The 25,242-nt window shown below is 39.4% G+C and overlaps 1 protein-coding gene across 21 annotated transcripts in view; it reads right to left on the bottom strand.

Moving 5' to 3' along the window:
• EYA4 (EYA transcriptional coactivator and phosphatase 4) overlaps positions 1 to 25,242 on the bottom strand; it is a 209,374-nt gene that overhangs the window by 169,304 nt on the left and 14,828 nt on the right. For 6 of the 21 annotated variants that reach the window (XM_075924205.1, XM_075924212.1, XM_075924206.1 and 3 more), the window contains one exon: positions 22,433 to 22,539. The exons of the other annotated variants lie outside the window; for them this stretch is intronic. In XM_075924205.1, coding sequence (XP_075780320.1) covers positions 22,433 to 22,465 — 33 coding nt within the window. In that variant the 5' untranslated portion in view covers positions 22,466 to 22,539. Of the gene's footprint in view, positions 1 to 22,432; positions 22,540 to 25,242 lie in introns of those variants that run through there. 21 annotated transcript variants of the gene reach the window in all.

Raw genomic sequence — 25,242 nt, 5'->3', positions numbered from 1 at the left:
GCTTTTCTATTTTTATGTTGTTCACATGTTTGAATATAGACTACTTTGAACTTTACGTGAATGACAAATACACAGCTTCCCACAGCCTGCTGAAGGTCAAAGCACCAATTACTGCAATGTAAATATACCTTTCTTTCTTCTTTTTTTTCCCTAAGTATGTATGTAAAGATCCAACACAGAAGCTCTGCTTGAAACCCCCAGGATCGTGCATCTGCTGATTTTTGCACTCACATTATACAAGAATGAGGCAAAGTATTAATGTCTGGATGAGAGCAAATATACAAGTTCCCATTTTTGCAAACAAAAAACTATCTTACTATCTTAAAGTGCAAGACTAAACCATGTATAATGCAACACTCAGGTACAATGTCAGATAATTATTTGCCTTCTTTCAGCAATATACAACTATTTACACACACAAAATAAAACACTATTAGAAAACCTTTCCAAAACATGAAACTACAGACAAGAAAATTACTCCTTCAGGTAGGATTAGCATTTTCAGGATCTCATTAACCAATTATTCAGAGATTCACTTATGAGAACTCAAAACTAGGTCTTTCCCACCAAAATTAATGGTAAAATTCCCAATTTCTTCAGTGAGAGAAGAGTTATATCAGCTTTGAGCACTTTAAAATACTGTTTAAATATTTTTACTTTGGTAGAATCCGTAATTTTCACTTCTGGAAATTAATAATGAGCTAAAGTATACAATCAGTCAACCTGTGAAGCAAAGATGATTCATCACACCAGTCACTCCTAGCCCCACAATGAGGATTTTTTTCCCCACTGCTGGGATTGCTTTGACAATCTTCTGAATAAATTAGGTTTCTCTCAGGAAAAATCAAACATATCTTTTGAATCAATTCACATTTCTAACCCTCACTGACTTGAAAGGGGTGATTTCAACATTCATCCCTTAACAAGCCCATAATTGCCCCTAAGTGATTTTTACATGGCATGATTTCAATTATTTGCTATTTAAAAGCAAATACTGTACTCCTGTTTTGTTAATAATCCTAAAACCTGATAGCCACTTGCAGTGAGAAAATTATGAGAGAGGGAGAATCAGTTTTAAAGCCATGCTTCCTCTAGGCCACTGGTCTCAACCAGGAGTATGCATAACCTTAGGGGTATTCAGAAGTCTAGTAAGGGGCGCATCAGCTCATTGATAGTTTCTCAGTTTTACAACAAGCTACATAAAAAACACTAGCAAAGTCAGTACAAACTAAAATTGCACACAATGATTTTTATACTACTCTAGATATTATACACTGAAATGTAAGAACAATATTTATATTCCAAAGAACAGATTTATCCAGCGTTGTTCAGGTTCAGAATTTCATCAAGTGTATTTTGTTTCTCCATCCTTATACAAACTCTTATCATTCGCTATGTTTTAACAAAAGAGGGCTATAGTCAATTTGGTTTCCAACATCATTTTCTTCTAGTTTTCAAACGTAAAGCATTGATTTAGCTGTGCCAAAACAGAGCATTCCTCCAAATTTCTCAATTTTATCTCTTTTCTGTAAAGTTTATTAAGAAGCAATCCTATTCCAGGTTCATCCTATTTTTTTGGCTCATCTTGGTTCAGTCTCTTTCAACATAACCTCAGTTATGCCAATCATGAGGACTTGCTTTAGTGATTCTCTCACATTTATTTGGTTTTATGAGAAGCAATCCCTTTCCAAGCACATCCCGTTTACCTGGTACAACCAAACCCTTACACTGCTTTCAGTTATGACAAAAGGAAACTGTATACCAAATGTGGTGGTCCTAGCAAGCAGTTTTTAAGTGAGGTGAAACTTGGGGTCTGCAAGACAAATCAGACAAATCACCGATCAAAGCTGTAGCACCCACGTAACTTCCCACATGATCACATGTGGTGCAAACTACCCAATCTTAATTTTCTGGGCTATATTTTATGGGAGGTAGAAGAACTTGGGGCACTAGGGTCCAGGCAACTGATGAAGACTGTAAAGGGAGGGAAATTTGAAGAATGCCAGGATTTAACTGACAATGGCAATAGGAGGTCATAAGAGTTATAAAATAATGGCAACCCAATGGCTCCAATAAAGTCAATGGAGAGTTTTTCCAAGATTTTACACAATACTTTTCTCCAATTATTATACAAATCAGAAAAGGTAAAGAAATAATGGAAAATGTTAAATGTTTCAAAAAGAAGAAATGGAGGAAGAAAAGAAATGTCAAAAAGGACCCGAGAAAATCCAAATCACTGCAAGCAGCACTTCTTGTCATTCAGCACCTATAGAATGAAAGTGATGCCTACTGTAAATTTAATTCATATACTGGGAATTAGCAAGAGAGAGACTTGAATCACTTAAACCCAAAATAATTTGAAACAGACTAAAATGTAAAGCGTACCAACTGATTAGCAAGGGAAGGGAAAGGGATTCAACTGCCACCTGATAGTTTGGGATTTGTTCATGTTCCACTTGATGATTTAAGACTATTTGCTTTTTATAAATTCCATTTGTCAGCAAAAAAATAAATAACTAAAATATGAGTACATTTAGATGAGGATAATTGATTGCAGAGGCTGTAAAAAATTTTAACGGGTTACTACTTCAAAAGTGCTATTCCCGTCAAGCCTTCTTTTTATTTTATATGCTTACACACCAAAAATGTACAAGTTGAAATGGTTTGCACATAACAGACTAGTTTAATGGAACCATTACAAAGGAATATGGAGCTTTATTAAAGAGAATATACATTTACTAAGGCTATGTATTTTCTCTGAACCACCACTTTTTCTCTCTCAAGCAAATACAAAAAAAGTCCAAGAACAGTCAACACACAAAAAATTAAATACGATGAAAATCAAAGCTGGAATATTTAAAGGGGCTTATGAGAGTTATGTGCCTAAGACCTCTAACTCCTTTGAAAATCTCTCTCTAAAGCTTTTTAAAATCTATACTTGAACTGTTGTAATTCTTTTCAGAAAGCACTTAAGTGTGGCAAGTTTTGTTCTCCATAAATCCATGTTGCTTATAGAATTCACATTTCAGTTCTCAAGATGTTTGTTTAGGCTTTTTTTTTTAATGTATTCTTTTGTTTTTCTAAGGTGCATGTAAATGGTGATTTAAATAAGGAGATTTAAGAGGTTTTTATGTTTTTGGACAGAAATCTTAGTCCCGCAAAAGAATGGAAAAATGCAAAAAGAAATATGTAATACGATATGCATTCTGCAAATAAATTAGTTTGTTAAAATAATAGCTTATAGAGACCATTTAATAAATGTAATTAATCCTGGTGACTTCAATAAGCAAAGAGATATATACTTAAATTAGCTATTTAAAAAAAAACACACAGCATATTTGGTAAAATAACTAATTCTGATAAATTTATGCCACAGTACTCCCTCCAGTGGTCAAAACCACAGAAGGGCATAAAAAGGGAGAAACCCCATGAGGACCTCTTAAATAATGGTTGGGAAATTTATTTGAACTATCACATTTACCCAATATTTGATATAACGCAAGATTAGCAATGGGGGGCAGGGAGCAACAGCCTTTCATTGTTGAACATTCAAGTGTCTGGGGAAAAAATTCACAATGACTATCATACACATATAAGCTTCATCTCATACTGAAATTCAGGACCTCACTGAATATAAGATTCACCATTACATGCACACATGCCATCATAAAACAGATTTAAACTAAAAAAGTGTTGCAACTAAAACATGGGGGAAATCTATATTCCAGCTTGCCTCAACTTGCAAAGAAAAACTGAGCAGAGTATTAAAAATTAATGGTAGCTTAGGTACACATGATCATGACTGATAACATTTCTAATGTGAAAACAAAATAGTTCAAAAAAGCAATGTATATTATTGTTGCTTTAAAAGAACCCATTTTTCAAAACTGAAAACAATTATGAGCCAGATAAGCTGGGAGGAAAAAATTAATCATAGAAATGTGAAGGATAACTGGGAATAGTTTAAGAACACTTCACTATATGCCCCAAAAGCCACAAACCCACAATTGAGGAAGAAGGTTACTGGTTAAAAAACCAAGCCAGATAAGAGGGGAAATGAAGGCAGCTATAAAAAAAACCTATATAATAAATGGGAGAAATATGAAACTGATCATAATTAACATAAATCAGAATCTAGGGATTGTAGAAAATTGATAAGAGAAGTAAGGAGACACATGGTGAACTATGGCCAGAGAAATGTTCAGGAGAAAAAAAAAAAGTGTGTTTTCTAAATAGGTTAGAAACAAAAAAGAATTGGTCCATTACTAGATGGAAACTGTAGAATTATCAATAATAATACAGGCAAGGTAAAAGCGATCAGTAAATATTTCTGTTCTCTATATTTGGGGGAAAACAGATGATGTGCTCTGATCATATGCCCTATGCAGATAGACTCAAATAATTTACTCTGTTGAGCTCAGTGGTTCTCAAACTGTGGGTCAAAACTCCAAAGTGGGTCATGACCCCATTTTAATGGGCTTGCTAGGCTAGCATTAGACTTGCAGGGACCTAGAGCTGAAGGGAAAGCCCAAACTCCACCCCCACATAGAGTAATTGGGCTCAGGTTGTGGCTCCCCTCTCCCTCCACCAGGGCCAGAGGTGCTCAGGCTCTGCCCCTCCCCCAACAGGGGCCATGTAGTAACTTTCTGTCAGAAGTGGGTCATGATGCATGAAGTTTGAGAACTGTCCTAGCTGAACAAAGAGAAGATGAGGGGTGACTTGATTACAGTATGCAGGTGCCTACAAAAATTTAATAGCATGCTCTTCAATCTAGCAGACAAAATTATGACAATCCACTTGCAGGTAAAAACGAGTGGTCCTGTGGCACCTTAGAGACTAGCAAAAAATATATAGATAGTATCATGAGCTTTCTTGGGCACAACCCAGTTCTTCAGTGGAGCAAGAGGCACAGAAACCACAAAATTTAAAGCAGAAAAAGAAAAAAATACCTCATCACATAAACCAACACATCAGAGGTTAGGTCCTTTTTCTTTTTCTGCTGCTTTAAATTTTGAGGTTCCTGTGCTTTTCTATGCCTTTCCTCCATTCATCTGAAAAAGTGGGTTTTGCCCATGAAAGCTCAAGATACTATATATTAGTCGGTCTTTAAGGCTATGCCTACATTAGGAGATTATTTTGACTTTACTAAACTCGACTTTTGGGCATCCAATTTTACAAATTCAAACTTCCATGTCCTCACTACAGGGAAACAGAGCCCCAGGAAGCACTCTCGGGAGCTGTGGGAGGCCTTGTGGAGGCCAATTAATTCGAATTAGCAGAAGTAGAGTATCTACACTAACTTTATTTCAAATGTACAAGTTCAGGAATAACATTATTCCTTATGAAAAGCAAGACTACAGAGTTCAAATTCCGCAGTCCCTTATTCCAGAATAATGGGCTTGGTAGTGTGGATGCATCGCTTACAAATTCGATGTTGGGGGGGAGGGGAGAAATTACTTCGGACTGAGGTCCTAGTTTAGACCAGGCCTAAGATGCTACGGAACCACTCATTTTTTAATTTTTTGTTAAGTTATAGACTAACCTGACTACCCCACAGACATTTAAACGTGCATTTGCTGGAAGTTAGAGCTAGACAAACTCAGTTTGGAAATAATGAGGAATTTTAATAGTTACAGAAAACAACCATTATAAAAATTTACCAGCAGATAATGGATTCGCCAATCTTGATTTTTTTATAAATCAAAATATCTACTCTAGAAATTATTTTGGAAAACTTCTACAGCCTGTGTCATGCAAAAATCAGACTATATGATCACATGTTTCCTTTTGTCCTACCATTAGCAGTACAAAAGAAATAAAGGCCTGGCATGGTATTGCCACCCTTACTTCTATTCTCCTTCCTGCAGAGCTAGGCCCTCAGTCAGCAGCCATCATTCTCCAGCCATCCAGCTATGAAAGCAGCAGTGCAGAAGTCAGGATGGCATGCTGCTGCCTTCAGAGGAGGGTGGTTGGACAACAGCCCCTTCTCTCCAGCTGCTCAGCTCTTAAGACAGCGCAGAAGTAGGGGTGGCAATACCACAACCCTATAAAATAATCTTGTGATCCCACCCTGCAATGCCCTTTTGGATCAGGACCCTAAATTTGAAAAATACTGGTCTCCCCTCTAAAATCTGTATAGTATTGGGTAAAAGCAAACAAGAGACCAGATTTTGCTTGAGACATTTTTAATGGCCTTGAATTTGATAGAATGCTATCCATTCTAGCTAGCCCATAACAGGATATGCTTTACTTCTAGAAGATTTTTATTCATTTTGAATGCCCAGACACTGTAAACAGGAGTCACAACATAGCTTTGTTTATCAGCATCATTTTAAAATGTCTACATCATGAGTATTGCCTCATAGTTCCATAACACCTACTTCCTATCGTTCCCACCCTCCGTGAGCAAGTAAGACTTAAAACTCAGTTAAATCAGCACAGTTTCACTGCGGGAGGGGGGGGTAGAGGGGGAAGGAAGGAAGGGAATGAGAGAACATCAGGCGTGGGGAGGGTACTCTGTAGGAAACTATGTCCCCTGTGTGCTGCAGGGCATTGACATGTAGCAGCTGTCTTTTTGCAGACCAACAAAAGGAGGCTTGGCAATAGGGAGGAACCTTTGAACAGGTGGTCCAGAGTCTGCAGCCAAAGAAGTGTCACCAGCACCCACAGAGCTGCTGGGAGAATCTCCTTCACCTTGTCACCATTTTATGAGAGTTAACTTCCATAATCCACTTAGGCCCAACAAAGCCATTTGCTAACGCTGTGTGTGAATACAAGCAGTTGGCCCATAACTCTTAACCCTGGTGGGCTACCTTTCAGTAAAAAAAGCTCCTGAAACAGAAGCAGCCTCCATAAACTTAGTACCACACTGTGTGCAATTGGGTCACAATGTTTGTTTGTTTGTTTGTTTTTAAATGAGTGGAATTTAGTTGTATAGTGCATCTTTTTTTAGTAATGTGCTCAATAATTTGAGGGAAAACACCTGGACATGCTTCACAGGCAAATTTTAAATGGACGTAACTCTCAGAACCAAACAATAGCTTTCAGAACAGTCTTGTACTGCTGCATGGGGGGAAACTATTTCCATTCCAAACTGGAACTTTCAAAACCACAACAGTTTCAATGGTGAGGACAATTCAAATACATACATACATACATACATACATACATACATACATATGGCACAATTTTTTTTCATTGAAATGATGGGAAAAGGTTTGTTTGTTTTCATTCTTACTCAACAGTTCTTTGGGATTGTGGAATTGTTTGTTGTTGTTTTTGTTTATAAGTTTAAACAAACAGATAAACAAAAAAATCAGTTTTGGGGAGAAGTAAATATGGACAAACGTCACCTCAAAAGATCATTTCACAAAACCAAGACTGACTTAGACACACACTATGAAAGAAACATTTTTCCAACCTTAATCACAGTGGTCACTATTGCTCCCACTGTTAAAATCTATTATTCTCTCTTTCTCTGCCCTGCCTGGGCAAAAAAGTGAAATTTAATAGATGTTGATACAAAATTTTACTAGAAAATTCTCAATTGCATGCAATTCCACTTTAGGCCCAAATTAGACTAAGATTATACTAAAGTGGTTAATTTTATACCTGGCGTGGCCAACGTGAGTTAGATAAACTTAATCTAAACTGAGCTATTCTTCCTAGAATAGACACAGGATAATACTTTTCTTTTAGCAAATCAAGTTATAGCCAAGGCTCCTACAGAAGTTTAAAGTTTTAATTTCTCTAGAATGGAGCTTGAGAGGGTGTAGAATGGAGAACAGAGAAAGAATCTAAGGCTCTGTCTGCACTATGGAATTTTTCTGGGATACCAGAGATGTCCTGGAAAAACTCCGCTGAATCCAAGGAATGCATCTGCTCTTCTGAAATTTTTTTTGGAAGCGCAGACACGCTCTTTTGAAAGCCCTGTATTCCTGATCTTATGAGGAATAGGAGTTAAGAACATAAGAATGGCCATACTGGGTCAGACCAAAGGTCCATCTAGCCCAGTAGCCCGTCTACCAACAGTGGCCAGCACCAGGTGCCCCAGAGAGGGTGGACCGAAGACAACGAACAAGTGATTTCTCTCGTCCCATCCAACTTCAGCCTCTGACAAACAGAGGCCAAGGACACCATTTCTATCCTCTGGCTAATAGCCTTTTATGGACTTAAGCTAGATAATTTCATGGAGGTTATCTTTAAACTCTGTTATAGTTCTAGCCTTCACAGCCTCCTCTTGCAAGGAGTTCCACAGGTTGACTATGAGCTGTGTGAAGAACTTTCTTTTATTACAGTAAACTTCCGATAATGCAGCACCTTTAGGACCCATGGGGTGCTGGATTATCCGATATGCCGGACTATCAGAGGGGGGGGCTATGAGGGGTCTGGGGTGGGGTAGGGGGATGCCACCCCAGACCCCTCATAGTCCCACTTCCGATAGTCCAGCTCTGCCCCAGGTGTCCCCAATTCAGCTGCTGCTGGTCAGTTTCAGCAGCAGCTGAATCAGGGACGCCTGCGGCAGAGCTGCTGGGGTGCTGCCGGGTTGGTCCCGTAGCGCCGAGGGGCGGCGCTATGGGACCAACCCAACAGCACCCCAGCCGCTCTGCCCCAGGCTTCCCTGATTCAGCTGCTGGTCAGTTTCAGCAACAGCTGAATCGGGGAAGCCGGGCGCAGAGCAGCTCCAATTGTCCGGCTGCTTGGAGCACTTCTGGGACCATCAGGAGTGCCGGAGCATTGGATGACGGACCAATGGAGTTTTACTGTAGTTTTAAACCTGCTACCCATTAATTTCATTTGGTGTCCTCTAGTTCTTCTATTATGGGAACTAATAAATAACTTTTCTTTATTCACCCTCTCCACACCACTCATGATTTTATATACCTCTATCATATCCCCCCTTAGTCTCCTCTTTTCTTAACTGAAAAGTCCCAGTCGCTTTAGCCTCTCTTCATATGGGACCTATTCCAAACCCCTAATCATTTTAGTTGCCCTTTTCTGAACCCTTTCTAAGGCCAAAATATATTTTTTGAGGTGAGAAGACCACATCTGTACACAGTATTCAAGATGTGGGTGTACCATAGTTTTATACAGGGGCAGTAAGATATTCTGGGTCTTATTTTCTATCTCTTTCTTAATAATTACTAACATCCTATTTGCCTTTTTGACCACCGCTGCACACTATGTGGAAGTTTTCAGAGAACTATCCACAATAACTCCAAGATCTCTTTCCTGATTTGTCGTAGCCAAATTAGCCCCCATCATACTGTATGTATAGTTGGGGTTATTTTTTCCAACGTGCATTACTTTACACTTATCCACATTTACTTTCATTTGCCATTTTGTTGCCCAATCACTCAGTTTGGTGAGATCTTTTTGAAGTTCTTCACAGTCTGCTTCTGTTTTGACTATCTTAAACAGTTTAGTATCATCCGCAAACTTTACCTCCTCACTGCTTACCCCTTTCTCCAGATCATTTATGAATAAGTTGAAAAGGGCTAGTCCTAGGACTGACTCTTGGGGGACACTACTAGTTACCCCTCTCCAATCTGAAAATTTACCATTTATTCCTACCCTTTGTTTCCTGTCTTTTAATCAGTTCTCAATCCAAGAAAGGACCTTCCCTCTTATCCCATGGCCATGTAATTTACACAAGAGACTTTGGTGAGGGACCTTGTCAAAGGCGTACTGAAAATCTAAGTATACTATATCTACTGGATCCCCCTTGTCCGCATGTTTGTTAACCCCTTCAAAGAACTCTAATAGATTAGTAAGACAGGATTTCCCTTTACAGAAACCATGTTGACTTTTGTCCAACAAATTATGTTCTTCTATGTGTCTGACAATTTTATTCTTTACTATTGTTTCGACTAATTTACCCAGTACTGAAGTTAGACTTACCGCTCTGTAATTGCCAGGATCGCCTCTAGAGCCCTTTTTAAATATTGGTGTCAAATTAGCTATCTTCCAGTCATTAGGTACGGAAGCCGATTTAAAGGATAGGTTACAAACCGCAGATAATAGTTCAGCAATTTCCCATTTGAGTTCTTTTAGAACACTTGGATGAATGCCATCCGGTCCCAGTGATTTGTTAACGTTAAGTTTCTCTGTTTGTTCCAAAACCTCCTCTAATGACACTTCAATCCAGGACAGCTCCTCAGATTCAGTTCTTCTGAAAGAGGAGGTTTTTCTGACATTTGGCCCCTTGTAGACGGGCCAAATGTCGGAAAAGCCCCTTCCAAAAAACTAATAGAAAAAGGGTACACAAATTGCAGTTTGCAATTTGCATACCTTTTTCCGAAAAACCTCCCAGCAGTGTAGACACAGCCTGAGAAACAACCAGGATTACCAGGGACCTTTCTTCTGCATCAAAACTTGTTGCACATTTCATAATACATACTAAACAAAGACATATCTTTATTTCTTCTTCCCCAAACTCAGGGCTGGCTGGATTCTCAACAAATTGCCCTGCTCTTTTCATTCCTTCTGAAGTTTCTGGCATTGGCCACTATCAGAAGATAGGATAGTGGACTAGGATAGTGGACTATATGGAGCAATCTGACTCGTATGGGTGTTCTTATGTTCCTTCATTTTATTTCCACCCAGGATGTTTCTCACCTTGTCATCCTCAAGAAATTCAATTGCTAATTTATGGAACACTGGAACTGGGCAAAAAGCATGGGCAAGATTCATTAATTTATGTTCTATTTTAATATTCCCTTAACACCTGTAATTCAGTAAAATCTTTTTTATCCAATGCTAATGCTCTACAGTAAATGCAAACAAATTGTTCACTTCCCTACCTCACAGCAGTGTCGTGAGGATAAATATATTAAAAACTGATTGTGAAATGCTACGAAATGTACTGATGAGATGTTCTATATAAAAGCTAGGAGCAATTATTACTGTTATCACAAAATAATTGAGACCAGTATATATTCTCACTTGAGAAGTTAGCATGTTTTTCATTTTGTGAAGTGAGAGAAAAACGTGTTACACTGAGATTAAAAATTGTTACTTTACAACAATTTGAAACAATGAGAACAACCATTCCTCAAAAGAAAAAGTTGTGCTCAGTGGTTTACTATCAGAAAAGAATTTCAGTCAGTGCTGGAATTAATACTCCTATAACCTGTGTTCAGAAATTAGGTCAGACTCAAACGGGATATTTAAGAATCTTGATATACTAACTTCTAATATGATACTTTAGTATAACATAACAAAAAGTGCTGGGCCCAGTAATATTATATGACATTGTAAATGAAAAATAATTGTACAATAAAAAGCAACGTCAATGCGGCAAACAACTCATTGTTTCAAAACAGTTAACCTTAAAACCATACAAATCTCAGTGTCCAACTTTTTCTCTAATGTCATAAAAGCCAAAGTAAGTTAAAAATTTTATTAAAATTTACATCATTCTGAAGTATTTTAAAACAAATACCTGGCACTCTGCCTACTGCCAAAAAAAGGCTCTGTGGTTTACTGATTTCAGAGTCAATCAAGACTACCCTAGGTCTAATTCAGTTGAGACACTGACAATGACCAAACAAATGAAGGTATGCAAGTCTCCTTACCTGATTTCAAAGGCAAGTAAGTCCTTAAACTGAAATTTCAGGCACAGATTCTCAGAAGTCACTGCTCAGGAGAATGGCAGTGAAAGTTAATTTAAAGCACCTTTGCACTTCCCCAGTTCTGGGTTGAGACTAGGGATATAAATGACTAGTTAACTATCCAATAAGCAAAAGCCAGTTCCCTCAACACAGTCTCCACTGGAGGCAGGGGTGTAGTGGGGACTGGGTGCAACCCTAACCTAGTCCCATACACTGCCTCTGCTTTTTAAATGTATTAAGAGTCTGCCGGCTCTCAATACATTTAAAAATCAGAAACGTAGTGGGGGGACCCGGCATGAGCCGGAGGGTCCCCCCTGCTGCGCACCAGTCTTTTAAATGTATTAAGAGTCTGTTGGCTCTTAATACATTTAAAAGGCTAAAGAGCAGCAGCAGGGACCCAGTGCGAGTAGGACTGCTGATTCATGGCTCATGCCGGTCCCCTCCACTGCACACCAGTCTTTTAAATACATGTACAAGGCTGGTGTGCAGTGGGGTGGGAGGACTGTTCAGCTGGGAATCAACTGTCCCGGGCTTGTGCTGGGTCCCTCCTGCTGCGCGTTAGCCTTTTAAATGTATTAAGAGCCAACAGGTTCCTAATACATTTAAAAGGCAGAGCTGCTGCAGGGTTAGCTCCCAGGCTAGGAGCTAACCCCACTGTGACTCCCCCACTTATCGACTAATTCACTAGTCAATGGAAAGTTCATCGACTAGTCAACTAGTTGGTTAAATTGAATTTAACATCCCGAGTTGAGACAGGAGCCAAATTCGTCATCTTAGTGTCTGTGCCTGATAAAAAAAATACAGTGTGTGTGTGTGTGTGTGTGTGTGTGTGTGTGTGTGTGTGTGTGTGTGTGTGTACGTACACACACACAAACACTAGCTCGCTCGTCTACATTTACAAGTCAGTGTCAAGGTAGGTACAATAACTCCTGGCCACTGTTGTGATAACTGGGCCTACAAATTTACCCTACCTGTGAGGTCAACTGTAAAGACTGAATGAAAGTTTATAAAATGTCACAAAAACCTAAAATAACAAACAGCAAACACTGATAGGTGCTAAATGGTGACAGAAATACTGAATTGGTCCCAACATAAAGGACTAGGTCAAGATCATCTCTGGGTTTTTTGTTTTAAAAAACCCCCACACATATACGAATGTACACTAGAAATGTGGGATCAGAAATCAATAGACCCAATAATGGTGTGCTGGAAATTAGGCCTAACTGGTGAATTTAAGGGCTATTTTGCCCATCTCTGCACTTTTAGAATTCTCAAAGACTTTTAGAGGGAAAGCTCACAGGCATGGACCAATGGATGCCAATGCTGTCTTACTAAAAGGTGAGAGAAGGGAAAGGAGAAACCTACATTGTCCTTGCTGCCAGAACCCATCATTTCCTGACACCCACTGTGAAATAATTGGGCCTTTTTTGTCCTAATCCCTAGAGATCTCTTGCCCAGACCAGGGGAAGGAACCAGGTGGCATTGCCTCACTACTCCCACTCACTCTGAATTCTCTCTCTCTCTCTCTCTCTCTCTCACACACACACACACACACACACACACACACACACACCCCCGCATGTCCATGTTCTTCCCCACTTTAGTTCTCTTTCCTATCCCTTTCTATTTGCCTTCTACCTAATAGAAGTCTTACCTGGCCAAAACCATTTTGCAACACTAATTAAGCCTGTGACCAAGAAGAAAGATAAGAGCAATGATCTAAAGTGTCTGATGCTGTTACAAGTTTTCCAGGTGCTGGATTGGCTAATAAGACTGTATGTTTATGCTTGTGTTCTTCCAGCACTAGGGTTGCCAGGTGTCTGGTTTTGAACCAGACAGTCCAGTATTTGAGCTTTCTGTTCGGGAAACAAATTGAGAAAATATAAATGAGAAAATATAAATGTTCGGTATTTTCTAAGTAAGATGTAATGTAGATTGTGATGTAATGTCAAGTGTGTCCAGTATTTTTGTTGAAACCATCTGGCAACCCCATCCAGCATAAATCAACACTAGCAACAGAAGCTGCATTTTCTATCTTTGCTCTTGTTTCCTGTTTTGTGCACGTCTTCATTTTGCCTTCTGGGTAACTGAGAGGTCTCAAAATGTAATTGTCAAAGGGGAATCCTTAAGTGGCCCACAAGGATCAGTTCCTAGCTTTATGCTATCTACAATTTTTTATCAATAACCTGGAAGAAAACAAAATCCTCACTAATAAAGTTTGCAGAGGAAACAAAAATTAGTAGTGTGGTAATTAATGAAAGAATAGGGTCAGTAAGGGCACGTTTAGACAACAGGGCTATTTCGGGATACTGTGGCTTTGAAACGCACCTGTTATTTCGAAAAATATCTCAAAATAATGGACACACTATTTGGGCATCCCTGTAACCCTCATTTACATGTCTCGAAATAGCACATTATTTCGAAATTTGGTGCTGTGTAGAAATGGCAAATGTCAAAATAAGCTATTTCAAAATGCAGTCGTATCTTATTTTGAGTTTAAGGTGCTGTGTAGACGCACCCTAATATAAAGTAACCTTCATTGCTTGATAATCTGTCTGAAGGCAAACAATCATAGACTACTAGGACTGGAAGGGACCTTGAGAGGACATCAAGTCTATTCCCCTGCCCTCATGGCAGGACCAAATACTGTCTAGACCATCTCCGATGGACATTTATCTAACCTACTCTTAAATATCTCCAGAGATGGGGATTCCACAACCTCCCTGGGCAATTTATTCCAGTGTTTGACTACCCTGACAGTTAGGAACTTTTTCCCTAACGTCCAACCTAAACCTCCCTTGCTGCAGTTTAAGCCCATTGCTTCTTGTTCTATCCTCAGAGGCCAAGATGAACAAGTTTTCTCCCTCCTCCTTATGACACCCTTTTAGATACCTGAAAACAGCTATCAGGTCCCCCCTCAGTCTTCTCTTTTCTAAACTAAACAAACCCAATTCTTTCAGCCTTCCCTCATAGGTCATGTTCTCTAGACCTTTAATCATTCTTGTTGCTCTTCTCTGGACCCTCTCCAGTTTTTCCACATCTTTCTTGAAATGCGGTGCCCAGAACTGGACACAATATTTCAACTGAGGCCTAACCAGCGCAGAGTAGAGCGGAAGAATGACTTCTCGTGTCTTGCTCACAACACACCTGTTAATGCATCCGAGAATCATGTTTGCTTTTTTTGCAACAGCATCACACTGCTGACTCATATTCAACTTGTGGTCCACTATAACCCCTAGATCCCTTTCTGACGTACTCCTTCCTAGACAGTTGCTTCCCATTCTGTAATGTGTGAAACGGATTGTTCCTTCCTAAGTGGAGCACTTTACATTTGTCTTTATTAAACTTTATCCTGTTTACCTCAGACCATTTCTCCAATTTGTCCAGGTCATTTTGAATTATGACCCTATCCGCGAGAGCAGTCGCAACCCCTCCCAGCTTGCAATCATCTGCAAACTTAATAAGCGTACTTTTTATGCCAATATCTAAATCGTTGATATTTGGATGCAACACACATTGTTTGTGTTATAATATAGCTAACTGTAAACTTACACATCTAAAAACAAATAATGAGAGTCATAGTTACAGGATGGAGGACTCCAAAAATTTGAGGAGGGAGGAGCACTATGAAGGATACTCAACTGAACACAAGCTCCCAGTGCTATACTGTGGCCAAAAGAGCTCATGTGATCCTGTAATACATGAACAGGGGAATCTTGAATAGAAGTAGCGAGGTTATTTTACTTCTGAATTTGGCACTGGTTCAAAAACTGCTGCAATACAGTATCCAGTATGAGTGTTCAAAACTGAAAAAGCACGTTAATAAAGTAAAGAGGATTCAGAGAAGAGCCACAAGAATGATTAAAACATCAGAAATGCGCCTTTGGTAATAGGCTCAAGGAGTTCAATCTATGTAGGTAAACAAAGTAGTAGTGAGAGATTATTTGGTTCCAATCCGGATGAGAAACAAATATTTAATTACAAGCTTTTCAATTTATCAGACAAAGGTATAGTACAATCCAATGGCTGGATATTGCCGGACCAGAGAGTTCCAGTTGTGGAAGGTGGAACCTGTATCTGAATGACTAAGTTGTTAGTTATGTCTGCATAGCAAAAGCGCTGCATGGGCTAGTCTATCTACACTAGCTTCAATTCAACTAGTGAGGGTAATAGCAGCAGCAAAGCCTGTGCAACACAGGAATCAGTGCAGACAGTACATGATTTTGGCAAGTATTTTATGCTTTTGGCTCTCTGGCCCACTCTGAAGCTCCCATTGTGCTGTTTTCGCTGCTAGACTACTATTGTTACCTGGGCTAGAAGGCTTCAAGTTAGCTCAGATAGATGAGCCTGTGAAGAACTTCCACCCTGTAGACATGTCTATTGTCTTAAACACACACCAATGTTTTTTAGTCCAACCAAAGGCTTCATCTGGTAGTGCTGGTCTCCCTTACATGGACAACAGAGAGCACATCCCTGACTCACTGTAACACAGCACCACGACTAACCACTGAATTTAATAACAAAATTTGCAGCTTTTAATCACAAAACTTTGGTATTTTTCTTAAAGCCCCAACTCTAGATGAGGTGCTTATACAAGACTTTCAGCTTCCATGGGAAGAGAGGGGGGAAAAGGATTGCAACCTTCATGAGTGCAGAGAAAAACAATTTAAAGTCAACAGGACAAACATACATTTAAAAGTGCTTTTTTTAAGCACGTCCAAAAGTAATTTCAGAATCGAATCAGAAACAGAAGCATCATTGCTCAACAGATCTCAACTGTAAGTAGTTTGGCAACATCTGAAGTGAAATGACATTTCTTTAAAGAGGAATGGTTGCTGGAGCAGAGGCTGCAGCATACCAAAAATAGCAGAATCTAGTAAACAGAGGAACAAAAGGTCCCCTTGGAGGGAGGCTTTTTAAAGCTTTAAAACAGAACTGAAAATATTGCAGGCTTGACCTGAACATTATCTGGAATGACAGATATTGAGGGATTATTTCAGTTCAATGCGATTCTTAAAAAGGCTTTTTAAGGATACAAATCACAAAGCCTTTATTTTCTTAGTGATATGTTTTGAAAAACAGAGCCACGTGAATCACAAAAATCCCCAATGTTAGTGGCTTTACAATCCCACAAAACACTATCAGAATTAAGGCTACATATATAAACTGTCTCACTTCATGAAGACCAGCTATCTGCAAACTTTAATTATTTTTAAGACAGATCCTAGAAATCACACTGATTCCAATAATATCTATTACTATGACAGAGAGAGACAGTAATGACAGAAAACCAATACACAAAAACAATTATGCAAGGGATAGAGAAAATAAATAGCTAAACATGGATCTAAGGGACTGCTCGGGAGATTGAATTAAAAAGGGGGGCTCTCCAGTGAGAAAGCCCAGCTGCCCATCATGACGTGTTTAACCTTATGATTCAACAGATTGTGTTGCCAGCGTTTGTGTGGGTAGAACAATGCACTCTGAAGCTCTCTACTCATAAAATCTAAATAACTGGGTTGCCACACACACTCCCTCATTTAGAGATGTTAAGAAGTGTGTACTTCATTAATTGTGTAGCTGACAAAAATTTTGTTGATTACACGATTAATCGATAAAGGATAGCACTCAGTCCCAGCTCATGCCGGGTCCCGCAACTATCCTCCTGCTGCAGCTCTTCACTGAAAGTAATTCAGGAGCCAGGCGAGCAGACAGCCCATCTTAGTCCTGGCTCGTGCTGACTCCTGGGAGCTACACAACTCCTAAATTACTTTAATCATCTACACTATTACAGGCAGTCCCTGAGTTACGCGGATCCGACTTATGTCGGATCCGCACTTACGAATGGGGCTCTCTCACCCCGGAACTCGCAGGCAGCGGGACCGCCCAGAGCGCAGCGGTCCCGCCACCTTGACCTCCGGGGCGAGAAAAGCTGCTCCGGGTGCCCCTGGTCTGCTGGGGACCGTCTCCAGCAGACCGGGGACACCGGGAGCAAAGCCGCAGCGGCGGCGAGGTGCCGCGCCTCTGAGGCTTTGCCAGAGCAATGCCTCAGAGGCGCGGCACCCCGCCGCCGCTGCGGCTTTGCTCCCGGTGTCCCTGGTCTGCTGGGGGGGGGGGGGGGGGGCGCAGCTAGTGCGCCCCTCTCCCCCCCCAGCAGACCAGGCTTTTGTTGTGGACCCTGGGGTAGAGCAGCTGGGGTGCTGCCGGGTTGGTCCTGCAGGACCTACCTGGCAGCCCAGCTGTTCTGTCCCAGGCTGGAGATTCAGCCGCTGTTGAAACTGATCAGTGGCTGATTCCAGGAAGCTGGGGGCAGAGCAATTCTGCCTCCAGCTTCCTGTAGTCAGCCTCTGGTCAGTTTCAGCAGCAGCGGCTGAATCTGGAGCCAGTTCCGACTTACATAGAAATTCAACTTAAGAACAAACCTATAGTCCCCATCTTGTACGTAACCTGGGGACTGCCTGTACATCCCTACCCTCTTTATCTTAAGTGGGGCTGTCTAATGGACTTTTCTGACTATCTTCAGTTATTTTGAGGGGTGAGTGGATCATAACAGTTTATATAAGATTTAACCTAAAACATCACATGCCTATTACTCAGTTTCTCCTCCAGCCACCATCCCACCTGCCCTATCTGGATTGGAATATGACCAGCTCGCTCTCATTCAGATCCACAATCAGATATTGCTGAGATGACAGAATTTTGGTTTGGGTGAAGAAAGTCAGAATAATCAACCTATGGATAACAATGCAGCCTAAAATCTTCTTTAGTGACTTCTGGAACCCTTGGGATGGGACCACTACACACAGTCTACTCCCCAAAGAAGTTGAAGAGCTCTCTGTAGATCGAAACACTTTTCTCCTTCACTGACAGAAGTTGGTCGGATAATAAGTATTACCTCGCCCACCTTCTCTCTTTACTTCCTAAAGAGTCAATAGCACATAATGGTCACTGATATGGAAAGCTGCTGCTACTTATGACATTCCCAGAAACCCTAGCGCTGTCTATTTTAGAGCAGTTCTTTTCTATTTTATGGTAATTACGTCTGAAAGCCTAGTGAATCTATCATTCTTTTCAGTCCATAAATATATACTTGAATAACACATGAGCCACTTAAGTGATGAACTGTGGGGAAAAACTCAAATGACACAACTGCTATATGCCCATACTGTAGGTTGTCAGCAATCTTTTCAAACCAAGAGCCAAACTACATCAAAATTCAGAACAAGTGGTGAAGAAAGACAGGATAAGAATGCCCATTTGCTTGACTGAAAATATACAACTTAATATTATCGATAATTGACATGATGATTAATAGCAGGATAAATGAAAACTTGTACACACAGACTTTATTTAATGGGACTTCTGCTACTGCATCTTTTCACACATTTTTCTGAAGTTTACATAATAACTGGTCAAACTCAGGTTCATGCACGCATTCAAGCTACATAAGTAATTATGCATTTTTAAATTTTTGAATTAATTTTTCATTTTAATTTAAAAAGTTACATTGTATTTTGGAAAGGAGTAGAAAACCATATTTGGTTCTACACTGAGCCATATTTGGCTTGAGTGACATAGGTTGAAGACCTCTGCCTTATTATATGAGTAAAGGGCAGCAGAACTATAGTTAACATGTCCTAACTGAGGGAGTGGTGATGATAAACCCAAAAAGAATTTAGAGAGGGTGAGAACAGGAGTTTCTACCTTCTGGACTGAAATCCTAGGGTAAGTTTATTCTGCAGTTAAAAACCTACATCTGGCCTATGCCAGCCGGCTCAGGCTAAAGGGCTGTTGAACTGAGGCGTGGATGTTCAGACATTGGTTTCAGCCTGGGCTCTAGACACTGTAAGGTGTGATGGTCCCAGAGCTTGAGCTCCAGCCCGAGCCCAGAAGTTTACACAGTAATGAAATAGCCCCACAGCCAGAGCCTGAGTTGGCTGACACAGGCCAGTTGTGAGTTTTTCTTTGTTGTGTAGACATGCCCTTTAAGGTGCCTAAAGATGATATTCAGTTTTCCCAGATTATTGGGTGGAATGTTGAAAGCTATATTTAATTATGAATAATATTATGGAAATAAGACTATCCTAAATGTAATGCATATTTAACAGCATTTTTTGTATCTATCAGACATTCAATATTTAAAAAACAGTTTAACCATCACAAACTATACATATTTTTGTTTAAACTTACTAATCTACTTTGTTAATATTTCTACTAGGTAGTTGCACAGATTAAATTACCTCAGATATGAAAAGAGAAGCTATTTAATGATGCTGTTTAATTCTTACATGCTAGAGTTTTGGCTGAGAACATTTTAGATAAATAAATACAGCCGTACCTAAACAGTGCCACTACTATGACTCAATCAGTTTAAAGGATATTTAAATCATCTATGAAAATGTATTTCAGCATAAACCTCATACATAAGGTGTCAAAGGAGGAATGAATTATTTTTCCCACCATCCAAAAATGAAGAAACCCTTCTGTTCTGATTGAACTTTTAAGAACAAAAAAACTGGAAGTACTGTTCTCTGCATTCCTGTTACCTACAAAAAGTCTACGTTACTATAAAAGAGTTACACTTTTTCCATAATGGACTAGTAGAATTTAAATATATTAGACAGCAAAATACTGTGTCACCCAATTACTCCTTACAGAGGAAGAAAAAGAAATTATTAATATTGTTCTCACTCTTTCTGTAAAAGGAAACTATAGCAGGATTATCTACATGCCCTGCAAAACAGGCCATGGAACAAGTCTCCAACCCTTACAGATCCCCACACATCCATGGAGTCCCAGGAGGATCAGCATGAGCCAAAAGCTTTTCACACAGTTACTCTGCACCTCTGTATCACTCCAACTACCCTGCAGCTCTTGTTTCTGGTAATTGGTAGTGTGGTGATAATAGAACTTAATTGCCCTACGCCCGTGGTCCCCAACACGGTGCCCGCGGGTGCCATGGCGCCCGCGGGGGCATTTGCATGCGCCCGCCAGGTGCTCGGGGCTGGCCTGGCCCTGGGCACATGGCGCGGCGCTTGCGGGAAGCGCCAGCCCCGGACGCGAAGCGTTTGCGGGGGGGGGCCGGAGGAGCGCCGGCCCCGGGCGCACGGCCCTTGGGGGGGGGGGGGGAGAGGAGCGCCGGCCCCGGACGCACGGCCCTTGGGGGGGGAGCCCCGGCGCCCGACAATCTCAAAAGGTTGGGGACCACTGCCCTACGCTATCCTGGCCACAGTTCTCTCCTCTGAAGAGGATCCACTGCATTATCTTTCGGGATGATCTCTGTAGGACATATGGGGTATGTACAACTTTCCCTCTTTGGCCTATCTACTTCTCCCAAGTGATCAACAGCTCTGCCCCAGGTCTCCAGACTATGGGACATCCTCTGTGGGGAAGAAAGAGGATCTCCCTCTGCATGGTTCATAAACAACCAGAAGTCCTGTGGCATCTTACAGACTGATCGATTTATTTGGGCTTAAGCTTTCATGGGTAAAACCCACTTTGTTACTTGCATCAGAGTGGAAATTACAGAGACAGGCATATATATACGTACTAGTATATCAAACGAAGGGAGCTGCTTATCAACTACAGGACCAGCTGACTCTAGCAGCTGATGAGGAGGGGTGAATACCAAGGGAGAAAATTGCCTTTGTAGCAAAATAACCCTTCTAAATCTTTATTCAGTCCTACTTAGAGTGTGTTTTATTTGCAAAAGAATTGCAGTTCTGCTGTTTCTCTTTGTATCTGTTTTTTGTAGAAGGATGGCTACTTTTCAATCCCTTACTGAGTGTTCAGGGAGGTTAAAAGGGTTCTCCTACTGGTTTATGTAGGTTAGCTTTCTTGACCTCTGATTTGTGTCCATTTATCCTTTATAACAGAAATGTATGTTCATGTGAAGGTCACTGAGGCATGACAGAGCCACAAGTTATTTCATTTAGAATTGGTATTACATATGCACAGTAATTATTTAGCAAAGTAAATTATCTTTGGTAGGGAGAGAGATTAATATACAGCCTAAGGAATAAGCACTCTTATCCTATCCTTATTCTCTTATCCTTATACTTGTCAACATTATCCCATGGATGCTTAATTAAATGTTTCATGTTTTCAAATTCTCCTACAAAAATTGTGTTATGCTTAGATCTTTTAGATTATAAACATATAGCAAAGTAAAATTGATGAAATGCAGAGTTAGAACTCCTACTTCCTTCATGAGGCCAAGTTGTTTGTGTATAGTAACAAATATTCTACCAATGGAATCCTTGATTTCAGTAGGAATATGCAATATTTTCCTCCATCATAACTAGCAAGACAAGGAATATTAGCTGTAATTATCTATTAATGCTAACATTTATTGGATCTTTAACTTCACTGAAACAACTGTGTGCATGAGTGTGCGAGAGAGAGAGAATTTACAGTACAGACACAGTGAAAGTATGTTTTGACAGAGTGATTTGAGCTAGGCACAGTGCAGATAAGTTTCTACGCAACATCTCCACATACTGCTCTTCCACGGTATCTCAGTTCCCTCAACTCTTACTGTTTCAGTTCTGACAAACCCTGCTAAACTGTGTATTAATTTTGCAGTGTGGAAAAACAGACAAACGTGAGACCAGAAAACTCACTTCACCTCTGCCCTAAAAAGTAATTTGAGCCTATATTCCCAGAAGCTTCCTCGGGGTCTTTTTGTTCAAAAAAACTGGTATAGATGTAAGAATTATATCCCCTCAGAGAGAAATTTCTAATAGCATCCTTTTGAAGATGGTATACAAAACAATGCAATGTCAATTTCTTTGATAAAACTTTACTGAATTTGTACTTACTGACTGTTCATTTAAATCCTGAGAGTCTTCCATGGAGGTAACTTTTCTTTTCTCCTCCTTTTCCCCCACAACAGAAGTATCTTCTCCTTAAATTACAATAGGGATTTCTAAATTTGAAAAAAAAAGAGAAACATGTATTTTGATCTAATTATTACTTCTAAAGTATGTCAAATAAACATTCTGGGTGAAATAAATGGCAATGCTCCCACTGACTCCAATTGGGCCACGGTTTCACTCCGTTGTCCAACATACCCAGTGTCATTTTGGAAAGTGGTAATATTTGAAACACTCAAACAGAAACACACACTTAAGCAAGAATTCTTCAGCTCCTGCCCGAAAAAAAGTTCTAAAAATAAAGCAGCAGAAAAGCTAAAAATGTTTAATGCAAGAGTTATTTAAATAGACAACAAAAGATAAACTTTGGGTAAAAATATTTGAAAGGTAGTTATAGAATACACAACAAAAAACCGCACACACAAAACTTATTCAAAAGAGAAGCATTAATGACAGTCATTAAGCACGTAGCAGAGAGAGATTATTGTATAAATTATCAAAATGATATTGTCTTAAACCTCCATTAAATTCCTTTAGGATTAAATAAAATACAAAGGGATTTAAAATAGGCAGTCCCCTACAGAGGGTTAAATAATGAGCATTACCCTAATTATCTACTGCCTCCATCCCCACATCATTGCATCAAATGATGTAAGTTGATGTATGCACATTTTGTGACTTAAGAGATCACTGACTACTGCAACCCGAACTATGGAGCCAGGGCCATTTTACTAGATAAATGTAATGTTAACAGTTAAGATTGAGAGTACACAGCAGTAATTTAGAGTAAAATGTGTACAGGGACATTGGGGATAATTCAATCCAAGCATAATAATGGGAGGAAAGTCAGAGTTGGGTTAACCTTAAAGAAAATCCAAGCACATTAAAATAGGAAAATACAAAGTTAGTGAATCCAAACAAACTTAACTTTTTGCCTTTTGTTTGGGGTTTTTTTGTTTTTGTTTTGGGGAGGGAGTTGGTTTTTTTTCCATTTTGTTTGTTTAATCGTACAAAAAAAGTCAAAAGAAAAAGCTACTAGGAGATATTTCTAATGATTTGAAGGTATGAATGATCCGTTTTAAATTGTAACTTCTATGTCAGTATGCTCCAGCTTTTTTATGCCATTCTGGAGCACCACAAAGTAATTTGAACATACTTGCCAGTTAAGTTGTGTTTACATCATCAAAGCAGCAAAGTAGTTGGAGGTTGTATCTCACTCCCTACTGCACTGAACATTTTCCTGTACAAACAGACCTCAAAGTCCACCTGCCTCTCTACATTTCCTTCTCTTATCTTCCAGATCATCCCCCTATGCTGCCCCATACACAATTTTAACAATAACTTGTAACACTTAGAAAATTAATCCTGTATTCAAAGACTGATTCTTCATACCTCAAGTAGCTGAATCTCTGCTGTAAGTGCAAAACTCAACCTTCACTATGGAACTACAATTGGCACTTCTGTAATACCTAAAATTAGTGGACTCACTGTTAAATCTTTAAGGGCTGGGTCCAAACCCCACTAAAGTCAATAGAGACAGCTCTCACACCTTTTCTTGAAAGGAACAGAAGCTTATTGATATTTTAGATTTCTTAAATATACACATTCTGCCCCTATTGCCATTAACTTAAGTGCAGTTAGGTTTTCACCCACACAGTTTATATATATATGCTTTCAAAAAAATACACAAATGAATTCTATTCACATTGCCACCGCTCATAAATAAATATATGCCAACTTCACATAGAACTTGGAAAGAACTTAACTGCTCTTTACTGAATGATTTACAAGAGTAATACCACAGGAACATATAATTAGAAATACCACTTGTGTAAATTGTATTATTCTGAATATGCCTGATACTGACCAATTAAAAAAATATGTTGACTCAGTTCTGTTCTAATTTTGCACAAATGTACAGTGATACCTTAAGTGCTAAGTTGCTTATTTGTTGTCTCCAAAATTCTGATGAATTGTTAGGATTAAATAATTTCCTGACTTAATACTTAGAAAAATATCCTAATACTGTATTCTTTACATTTGAAGTGCTCAAAAGATGGTCCATTTTGAACCAAGTTAAAACTATCATTATGAGTAACCACAAATGCATTATTATTCATACAATTGCATGAAGGTGACTATACCAATTACATTGTAGAACCAATATGTAAGGGGGGGGAAACTATTAGATAACTTAATGGTTCAAATAAGACCTACATTACTCCCCAATGAAGATATAAAATTAAGGGATAATAGCAACCTCATGCAGTTTTATAAGCCAATAATCCAGTTACCAATTCAATCATGTAGTTTATCCCATCAAGAGAACCAGATTTAAAAACAGAGGGATAGTACTGCTGTCCCTATTATATTGCAAGGGTTTTTAATATAGTTTTCAACTATTTTTTAAATCATTAATAGGCTTAAACTCACAGATAAGCCAGAAAGAAGAAAAAACATCTGTTTCTGTTCTTGATCCAGTCCTCACAGATGTGGCTTTAAAGCTGATGAAGTGTTTTATGCTTCAAGATAAAAAATTATCTTTTCAAGAAGTGTCTTAATTAGGAAGAGTCCCGATTTCCTGATCAACAAATGCATTTTTTATCTTGGTGCATAAAACACTTCATCAGGTTTACAGCTGCAACTTCCAGAACTGTATCCAGAGCAGAAACATGTGTTTCTTCCTAGTGATGCACATGTAAGTTAAGAGCAATGAAAAACAATTTTGAAATCTCCCTTTAAAATCTTATAATACA

Source organism: Pelodiscus sinensis, chromosome 3 (assembly GCF_049634645.1).
Source record: "Pelodiscus sinensis isolate JC-2024 chromosome 3, ASM4963464v1, whole genome shotgun sequence".
In the NCBI taxonomy this organism is placed as follows: Eukaryota; Metazoa; Chordata; order Testudines; family Trionychidae; genus Pelodiscus; species Pelodiscus sinensis.
This window is presented reverse-complemented; position numbering and strand designations above follow the sequence as displayed.